The sequence below is a fragment of the Neodiprion virginianus genome, chromosome 5, assembly GCF_021901495.1.
Source record: "Neodiprion virginianus isolate iyNeoVirg1 chromosome 5, iyNeoVirg1.1, whole genome shotgun sequence".
Lineage (NCBI taxonomy): Eukaryota > Metazoa > Arthropoda > Insecta > Hymenoptera > Diprionidae > Neodiprion > Neodiprion virginianus.
This window is the reverse complement of record NC_060881.1, coordinates 20,781,222-20,791,479: the sequence shown is the minus strand read 5'-3', so window position 1 is coordinate 20,791,479 and position 10,258 is coordinate 20,781,222. Positions and strand designations below refer to the sequence as shown.

General features: G+C 39.3%; 1 protein-coding gene across 10 annotated transcripts; it reads right to left on the bottom strand.

Annotated features, from left to right (window-relative positions):
• Positions 1-30: 30 nt before the first annotated feature.
• Positions 31-9,927, bottom strand: LOC124306139 (ATP-binding cassette sub-family C member 4-like). Of its 10 annotated transcripts, XM_046766361.1 has the most exons (19): positions 9,260-9,406; positions 7,451-7,548; positions 6,840-6,950; positions 6,384-6,756; positions 5,751-5,882; positions 5,196-5,387; positions 4,817-5,125; positions 4,613-4,741; positions 3,495-3,941; positions 3,126-3,431; positions 2,916-3,050; positions 2,593-2,743; positions 2,239-2,490; positions 1,933-2,163; positions 1,542-1,778; positions 1,208-1,470; positions 694-1,139; positions 416-545; positions 31-326 (listed from the first exon to the last, which is right to left on the bottom strand). In XM_046766361.1, the coding sequence occupies exons 1-19, from the start codon at positions 9,389-9,391 to the stop codon at positions 228-230; spliced, it is 4,173 nt and encodes a 1,390-aa protein (XP_046622317.1). In that variant the 5' UTR covers positions 9,392-9,406; the 3' UTR covers positions 31-227. The 10 variants fall into 10 exon arrangements, with proteins under 10 accessions (XP_046622317.1, XP_046622319.1, XP_046622322.1 ...); XM_046766363.1 differs by lacking the exon at positions 9,260-9,406 and adding an exon at positions 9,683-9,927 and having other exon boundaries at positions 2,239-2,743; XM_046766366.1 differs by lacking the exon at positions 9,260-9,406 and adding an exon at positions 9,776-9,927 and having other exon boundaries at positions 2,239-2,743.
• Positions 9,928-10,258: the final 331 nt, after the last annotated feature.

Here is a 10,258-nt window from a genome sequence, read left to right as displayed (position 1 = left end):
CAAATTATCCATAGGAATGTGTACAACTTATTCAGAAACGTTGAATATTATTTTATTATGAAATGAATTTCTTTCAAATGATTACATAGGTGCTGTTATAGGATCACGATCTGTGCTGTAGGATTTTTTTTTATCGTGTGTATTGAGTCTGAAATAGTTATGAAGCTAATTCTCCATCACAGAAGATTCGCCATCACTGTGATGATCCGTGCCATCAATCGTGAAAACTAGGAAGGATTTTCCGAGGTTCTTTGTGAAGTTTGTTTCAGCATTTGCGTAAAGAGACCATTTGGATTTTCCAACAGCAAATTTGGAGGACCGAATTCCTGCGTGAGAAACAAAAAGCTTACTTAACCTGTTCACATGTAGTTTGAGTATTCTGAAGCTTCAATACCAGATTGAAAGAGCAACGCACCACGATGCAACCTCCATCCATGACCAAGACTCGATCATTGTCCATTACCGTATTCAATCGATGGGCTATCGTTAGTACCGTACAATCAGAAAATCTCCGTCTTACGGTACTCTGGATAAGAGCGTCGGTGCTAGAGAAGAATTCACTATTATTGTGCTATCAAAATTAAAAAATTCCAGTTCAAAATTGAAGAGATCGAGTGGGCAACCGAGAACATTCAATACTTCTTCGATAATCGATGAAATGACACTGATAAGCTTGACGTGATGTGCACCAACCTTCGGTCGATGTTCGCAGTAGCTTCATCGAGCACGAGAAGCCGATTGTTTCTGAGGATTGCTCGGGCCAAGCAAATCAACTGGCGCTGTCCTACGCTGAAATTAGCACCGCCCTCGTGTACTTGAAAGTCGAGGGACGATACCGAGTCCCCAAGTTCTACTTCCCGTAGACTATCCCACAACTCTGAATCCGAGTATTCATCAAATGGATCCAAGTTGTAGCGAAGACTTGCTGTGAACAAGATTGGCTCCTGGGGTATGATCGAAATGCGGGGGCGCAGCTCTTGCAATCCGATCGTCTTCGTATCTATTCCGTCCAGAAAGATGTCACCTTCCAGTCCATCTCCAGTCAAACGGAACAGTGCCGAGATGAGGGAAGATTTCCCAGCCCCGGTTCTTCCCACTATGCCAACTTTCCACCCGGGCTTTATATTCATGCTGACATCCTGTTGCGATGTGACAAAAGCACTGGAATTGAAAATCATCATCAGCTGAGATATTTTGTTGAACGTACCTTCAATACTGGTGGTTTGTCGTCAGCGTATCTCATCGATACACGATTGAAGACCAAGTCACCCTTAGAAGGCCAAGTAGACGGCGGAGGTTTGTCAGTGATGAACGGTCCTTCTTTGGGTAAATCAGTATAGTGAAGAATTCTCTCCACTGAAGTCATCTGCGAAACCACCATGGCAAATTTCTTCACTCCAAATTGCAGTGTGCTAGTCATAAGCAAGCATTGTGTAATCACCAGACCCGCAGATCCGCTCAGAAAATTGCCTAGGAATTCCGCAACTCACTTATTATATTTCAATATTATTCTAGTCTAAGTATTCAGGTGGAATACCTACCATCGTCCAAAAGGATTAACGAGAAGCAAACGAAACTCGTGAAAAAGCACGAAAGCATATCGAGGGCGAATCCGAAGGCAGTCGACGTAGCAATTGTCATATACCATGCACCAGTGTGCAAATCTTGGCGAAGATCAAATTCCTGCCGCAGCATGTCTATGATCTTCGCACCACTGCTTCGTACTGTCGTTAATCCGTCCAGAGTAGAACCGACATGCGAGAAAACTGGACTCTTGGCTGCGGTCATTATTTGTCGGTAAAAAAGAGCGATATGCGTAAAATATCAACCATCAAGTACAATAAAACTGACCCAGAGAAATGGGCGCACAACGTAACGATTAATGTTTTTCGGTTATCCAACTATGTTATTGAATTGTTTTCGATAACTGACCAATTCCTTCCAGTCGTTTGATGCTCTGGGCAGTCTTGAGGGTCGTGATCGTCACTAAATACAAAACTCCACTAATGATAATCACGGGCACAATCGCCAAGGGTATGAAGAATATCACAATACAGAAGATTCCAATAATGGCGAAAAAAATCTGAAGTGCCTCTAGCATTGCTTTTGGTAAGAATTCATCCATTGCACCCACGTCCTTCGAAAATCGGTTCAAGATTTTTCCTGCACAGAAAATCAATTCGCCGAATCAGATGTCGGGGAAAAAAAGGGGCTGCTTAAGATAGATGTACGACCTACCAGCCGGATTCGTATTGAAGAATCTCATTGGCGCACATAAAAGGTTTGAAAACATGGAGTTGTGTATGTTGCAACTGGCGTTCATGCAAGTTCTCATGAAGAGAAAGCCGCGCAGCATGAGGAAGAAAATGCTGGCTATGAATAACGCTGTACACACTTGAATCGCAACGTCTGTACGAAGCAGCCCGTCCTCATTAAACCAATTCGATTTAGCTTCTTCATTAGCAATGGAATCGTTTGATTGCAACCGATCTTTAAGAATATTGTGATTCGTCCAGTAGGTTAGCCAATAATCACTAGCACTTATCATTACTTGAGCTATTATGAAAATTATAACGAGAAAGATCAACGAACAAATATTTCCCCCTGCCAAGAAATAACTCTTGTATATCCCTGTGGATATTATTCCCGTCGCGACCTTTTCGTCGCTGAGCTTCTCCGATTCTTCAATACTTTCAGAAGGTTCGATTGGCTCAAAAATGTCAGTTGCAGCTGTATGCGTTGTCTGAAAGTACATGTCAGTTTTGTGATCAGTACTCGTACAGATTAACCGCCAGATTTTTCTCAGGCATCCAAGATCATCCCAACAACCAACAAGGTCTTTGAAAATTTGACAACGCCGGAGCGAACATTGTACGTTGATGGAATCGAATTAATCAATTATTTTCGGCGGCTACCTTTTCGGTTATGTTGTCCTCGTGTCTGTCTTGCGCTTCTTCATTTTCGTCAGTTTTTTCTGTTTTTAGAAAATCTAATACATGTAGGCCAGCATCGGCTATCTCATCGTAAGTTCCTTGAAGCACGACGGTACCCTGAAAAAAAATTTTTTTCTACACATTTACCAAAAAAGTCAAATTCTAAATATTAAGAAAGTATTTTTTACTCACACGGTCGATAAAAATGATATTGTCAACGTGCTGTAGAAATTGCAACTGATGAGTAACCAGAAGCCGGGTTTTGCCATTCAGAAAACCTTTGAGGCATTTTTCAAACAAATGACGACCGACGTGAGCATCAACAGCGCTCAGAGGATCGTCGAGCAAGTAAAGATCAGCGTCTTTGTAAACGGCTCTGGCCAGATTGACCCGAGCTTTTTGGCCTCCTGACAGAGAGGCTCCTCTCTCCCCAACAAAGCTCAGGTCCCCCTGAGGCAGCTGCTCGAAGTCTTTAACGAGCGCGCAAACTCTTGTCACCTGAAGACGATAAAAATAGTTTAAATAATGGACGCAGCTTGACTAAATATTCAATCAACATACTTCTTGGTATCGTTTTTCGTCGTAGGGCTGGCCAAATAAAATGTTGTCGCGTATGGAGGCCGAAAAAAGCCATGGAACTTGACTGGTGTAAGATATGCGAATATCTCGGCTATTGATTCTAGTCTTCTTACTGCCACCGCCACTGCTAAACGACACTCTGCCAGCTCCGACCGACAACTCGCCTAGGAGCAGATGCAGCAATGATGACTTTCCTGAGCCAACAGGCCCCGCGACAACGGAAAGCGATTTACTCTTTATTTTCAACGACACTTCGCATAAAGTTGGTGGCAGCTGTTCGATAATCCAGTTTGCAGCAACATTGACCAATTCGACACCAATTTCATGCCTCGACTCATCACCTGTTCTGTTTTTCACAATCTCTATTCCACTGTCCTCAGTTTGCTCAATTTTGACCACGGATTTTCTTTCGTTTCGCAGAAGAGACTTCTGAAACAAAGATTTATTCACATACCTACACACAACGTTCCATGGGTGAACAATAGGGTGGTCCTCATTTAGCATGTTCACGAATTTATTCCGGATCATCCCACCAAATCAACTATAAATAATTTTAAAAAAATTCACAATTTTTTTTCAGATTTTTATATCAACTGTAACCCGTGCCTGTAAGAGGAAGAATTTCCCAATTTAAAATACACGTGTTTCGGACTCTATATATTTTACTGTAAGAGTAATAATGTTCGAAAAATTCACATCATCATACCAAGTATCATAGATAATTGCATTTTTTACAAATAAAAAGAAAAAATCAAATTTCTATGGTGTGCAATTTGTCGAGATTGGTTGGTATGATGATGTGAATTTTTTCTCAGATAGTAGTACTAATACTCACTAAATCTTCGCAATTACAGATTGATTCGAACATCGTCACTCTTACAATAAATTATATGCTAAGAATGTATCTGAAACAGATGTATCTTACATGATGATATCCATCCATTTACAGGCATGGGTTAGAATTGATATAAAAATGTGAAAGAATTAGGAAATTGTTTTTGAATTATTTATAGTTGATTTGGGGGGTGGTCTGAAAAAAAATCATCAACACCCTAAGTAAGGATCACCCTAGTCAACAAGTAATTAATATCAGCACTCACCATTTCGACATCTGCCTCATTCTTGAGTATAACATTTGTCACATTATTGGCATTATTTTTTACCAGGCCTTTAGGGACTGGACTTTCGACACATTCCATTCCTTTTACTTCGTCCAACAGTAAGAATTCCTGAAAGAATGATAAACGACATCTGTTGACTTGACAATGATGGAGAAAGAGATCGAAGATTCACTCTAAACTAACCGTTATTCTTCTCAAAGACACAGCGGCCTCACCAGCCGAGGTAACTGCTGTCGGCAGTTCCGCGGCACATGTTACTCGCAGTGTATTGAGTAGAGTAGCCACAGGAAACACTATTTCAGCAGTCAGAAGATGACCCATCAGTGCAAACGTTATCATAGTTACGTAGTTTGTGCCTCGTCCCGTGAGTTCTATCATGCCGACAAATGCTGCTCTCAGGTAAGACGAGTGAGCAATCAATTTAATCTCCAATTTTCGAACTCTGGATACTATCAGTTCGAACGGTTTTTCCCATGCATACATCTTAACTACCTGAAATAATAATCCACGCTAAGTCATCGAAATCCGTTGTTCGACCAGATCGAATTCTGTATACCATTACCTGTATCCCGGAAATCATCTCGCTCATGATCTGTACTCTCTCGTCAGTTCTGTCTGCAATCTTCGATCGCAGCTTCGCGCTCATGTGGGTCAGGTACGATTGGACTGGCAAAGTCTGAATTATCATCGCTGCCACCCCGGCTAACGTTGCTATGCCCACAGACTGCCATATCACATATCCTATCAATATCGTCTGCAATTACGCCAGCATGGCATACATTTAAGTCGTTGGTGTTGGACGATCATTGGAAGGGTGCAGATCAAATTCAAAATTGTCAAATTTCAAATTCGCCGTCATATCGAATGATCGAAATTCCGAATGTAGCAAAATTTGGTAAGGCTTATAAGTCAACCTATTAGAAGTTTTGATTATTTGGAATCCTTGTCTTTGGAGGTTTCAATCATACGGAATTTTGATTATTCGATGTAACGGTCGGTCTAAGCTTACACAGTTCTGGAGTTTTACTCGAACCCTCATAGAAACTTGATAGTCACTGTTTTACTTATGAAATTTTCCCATATCCAAATTGTTATTACTACGATTGACGCTCATTACCTGTAACGGCATGATCCAAACAAGGTGAAGATAGTTTAGAACATCGTCAAATCGAGCCACATCGTTACTTATCAAATTGGCAACTTTTCCCGCAGCAGCATTCTTCACCGTGGTCAAATGGAGACGTAGAAGCTGAAACAGGCCCCAGCAATTTGCCTTCAGTGCATTCATCAGTTACGAGAACCCATGATCGGCAAAACATTGCCGGTAGAAAATTTCTGCCTGACCCTTTCGAAACGCGCCTGCTCTACATATATGAAATGACGCGTTTCAAATGGGTCGAACAAAAAGTAGTTTGTACACCACGGGCGGAATGCGATTTGACTCGTGGGAGGCCTTCACAGCCGGCCCTTGCTTCGCTTATGCGGCTTACTTCACTCTCTTCAAAATCACTTGTTTTCCGCCCTTGATACACAATGTACTATCAACATAACTGCTCTATTTAACCTATTCTAACCAGTTTACTCTGCTCCTTTTATTCTACAGATATTTCGTGAAATGCGATTATACTGAAAATCTCCCTCTAACAAGACCAACTGGCTGTAGTGCATATGATAATGTGCTCAAATGGTGATCTGGATGTTGTCAATTTACTGAATAAAAAAGTCAATTTAGAGAAACAAAAGTATTTACCTTTCTGTATATCATCGAACAGCACGCAATCCTGATGCACATTCCAAGTTCCTGAGTGCGCAGAGTGTTGTGATGATCGATGAATATTATACCGAGAGTGAGTAAAGTCAAAGTGAGAACGTAGAGGAGAGCTTCGTTTTGGGGCATCAACTTTTCCCCGGAATCGAAGTAGCTGATAATCCATCTCTGGCATATTGGCTCTAAGATTTTCAGTCCGAGCAACAGAACCACGAAAAGCACTCCTTGCAGCATGAACGGAACCCAAAACATCCTGAACAGTGCCCACACCAAACTTGGCTGTCTCTTTGAGTTTGGGTGTTTTTCCATCTTCGTTAATTCCTTATTCCATTCCCTTGTAGGTGATACAAAAAAGCTTGTGAAAAAATTTTCTGTGCCAACGGATTATTATTCGTCATTTCTTCTGGTGGACATGTAACAATAAACTGTTTCACTCACATTTCCAAACGGTCACCGAGACCAACGGATCTATTAGCTTTCAGGGGATCGTATAAATCTGATATCTGCAAGCCGCGTTTGACTCCTTTGGAAAAAATGGGTAACGTCCACCTACAAGCCGGAAAATCTTTTACGTAACCATTGCATAAGTTTTCCCAGTTCAGGGTAATTCACAATTCAATTCATGATAGATTTTCATACTATTGATTGTATGTAAATTACAATATAGCTGACATTCGTGAACTTGTAGTTAGCGTAGTTTACTATCAACATTAAAAACAACTTATTGATCTGGCTCAAATTCATTTACGTCGTTTTTTGCCAGTATTAAATCAGACACATGATTAAACTCCTCGCTGTTTGCGTGACTTATTCTTATCTACGACGCGTCTGTTGGATATCTGGTTTGTTTACATTTTATTAAAGTTCTAAAGTAGCACTACCGTAATGTTTATTCTGAATTTTTCTTCTAACGCATTCTGAAAAATATTTCTAACGGAATCTTCTGATTAAATAGAAAACTGATATCGTCCAAAAAAAAGATTTAGATACGCCAAGGATAACTCGTAACGAATGTAACCAAAAATGTTTATTTTTTCTGCATGGCCTACCCGAAACACAACCAGCTCAGAAAATTCGCTGTTTCTTTAGGGTTTCTGCGCCCGCGTTTCTCTTTCTTGTCCATGTTTGAAAATTCACCTGCCGTCATCTGCAATAGATAAAGAGAAAATGGAAGAAATTGTCATTTTATTCTGAGCTGTAAGTTCTTCAAAAAAAAATATGTAACAATCTTTTATTTTCTTATTTGATTAAGAGTGTTATTATTTTTATCCATTTATAAATTAATAGCCGTTCATGAAGTTTGGTTCGGTACTTGCAATACTTTGAGATAAATTGAACGGACAATATAAGGTGGAAGACAATGAGTATAATGTATTGAAAGGGATGAACAAATTATAATTACTTGCCATCAGTTCCGTATTTTTGTTTTCACAAGGCGTGCAAATACAGATACGCGTTACGTTTTCAATAATGATGCAACCTGGCAATGTGTTACTAATCTTTGACACATTTCATTTTGAGTTCAGCATTTTCATGCTACGTTTCGGTTCACTGTAATACTGTTTTCCAACTACTCCACTGTTGATGAGTACGACCCGGTAACGTGAGACGCGTTCAATAAAAGACCAATATTTCTCTATCTAGAGCACGACAATACCGATTACGATTACCACTATGATAACGAATTTCCCCTACTTCTTATTGGGTGATGATAGTGGCATTCGAAGACACATAAAATGCCTGGTATCGTATTATGGAAGAAAATGAAATAACTTGGGTAATAAGCTATTGACTTAGCATATTATATTTAATTTCTGTTTTGAACTAATTTATAGATAGCCATATACTCGAGTTATCAACATATAGTTGACGCTACTAAGTCATTTATAACCCAATTATTTCTTGACAATTTAATTGCACACATACATTATCATTACTCTCAGTATACACCTGAACACAAATAACGCATAACTTAGCTGTTTAAGCCTAGTCACTTAGACCTATTGAAACTTCCACATTACTTATACGGGGTTACTTAAACCCCAGCCAACTTTGGAATGTTATCACTGTACACAGCATTACGTTATGAACAGTTACGACTCAAACAAAATTCTGAGACAAAATTTAACAATTCAGAAATAGGCTCCAAACTTATATTTAGCAAAAAACGATGGAGGATGTGAGAGAAGTTTTTGAAGCAAAAAAAGTAAAACAATATGCAATACATACATGGAGTCCTTGAGACCCAAAAGTTTTTTCAATCATTCTTTATTTTACTTGCACAAACAATCCTGATTCGAGCAAGTTGTGGAGTCGACTAGACCCCATGTCAGTGGCTAGGGTTAATAAAACAACCTACGTAATAACCTACGTAAAAATAATGTGGCAAAGTCGGTAGTTTTTTCGTTATCTTCTCAGATCTGTTCCATAATTGATTAAGTAATTGTACTAATTGAAGGTACTCTCTGTTGAAAATGTAGTATGATAGAGGCGGTAAAAATTTAAAAGATATTCAGATTGGAGACAAAGTATAATATATTCGTAAAGAGTTGAATAAGCCCCTAGTTCGAGGTAGAATCGTAAATAGATCTTCTAGACTCGGGTTAGTCGCAATAAAACTGCATAACAGCAGCACTGTCGAGAGAAATAGAAAACATATTTTTGGTCCATATTTTTATGATAATAATTCGCATAAAAAAAGACTATGATGAATCTAATAGCAATAGTAGTAAGAGAGTGCAGTTATTGAAAATTTAACCAATACCAGGTCACAAGAAAATGTAGTTAATATTAAACCAAATAGGACTCGACACTCGACTACTGCTAGACCTAGAAGGACAATAAAGACACCAACCTACGTCAACGATTACGAACTGGCTTAAAGAACAGAGTTTTGTAAAATCATATTTTACACAAATCTTGTTTGGTGATAAGAGAAGGATGTCGTGAGTATAAGTTGGTAACATTCGGTAAGTATAAGTTGGCTGCATTGAGTTGGCTGTAGCAGACTTGATTGTGAGTTGGCAAGACGAAAGAAGAACCAGCTCTCTCCCGTCCGTGCACGAGCATGCACGCCACGTGTCACAAGTTATAATTTAACAATAAATAATGTAGATAACGCATAACTTGACTGATTGATAAAACAATCTACATCAACACAACAACCCTATAGGTGATAATATTATACGACGATGACGTAGGTAGACACACACACACACACACACACATATATATATATATATACATATATATATATAGACCAATTAATATTGTATAAGTACCTTTTATTGCGAGGACTCCAGCTCAATGATGTAATATATTATTAGTAAAATTGTCTAAATATTGTGCAAAAGACATTTTTGATTAAGGCTTACTTTTTGATAGCAAGATTAAGAAGGCAACACCACATGTTTGGCTGCATTTTAACATTCATTCCAAACTGTACATTATGATTGAAAATTATTACTTCGAAAAATTGATTACACAGTATTCCCTCTAAATAGGGCCGTTCAAACCAGTCATGGGAATATGTTCTTGGAAATTACTTTTCCCCACTAATCGCTCGAGCACGACTCGATTCGACCGCAGGCTCAACTTCGGAATGGAGTCGCGTGTCTTCAAACGGAAGGGATTGCCTAAACACTCGTAAACAGAAATACGTAGTGGGGGGAGCACGCGCGCTAGAATTAGAAGTAACGGTCCTTTCAAGACGAAATACTGGATACACTTTAAAATGGCACTGAACATCTTGACTTTGGTTACTCTGGGTACTAACGATTTCTCTCCAGAGATACACGGCATCGGAAACTGGAGTGCGACATATTGATATGTTTCAATATACCAGTCTAGATGTTTGA

Coding starts and splice junctions, on each gene's coding strand:
- LOC124306139 (XM_046766357.1), bottom strand. CDS start 9,391: ATGCAGCCAACTTATACTTACCGAATGTTACCAACTTATACTCACGAC. Junction 3,051..3,125: donor ATATCATTTTTATCGACCGT/GTGAGTAAAAAA, acceptor ATTTTTTTTCAG/GGTACCGTCGTGCTTCAAGG. Junction 2,164..2,238: donor CTTCAATACGAATCCGGCTG/GTAGGTCGTACA, acceptor TTTTCTGTGCAG/GAAAAATCTTGAACCGATTT.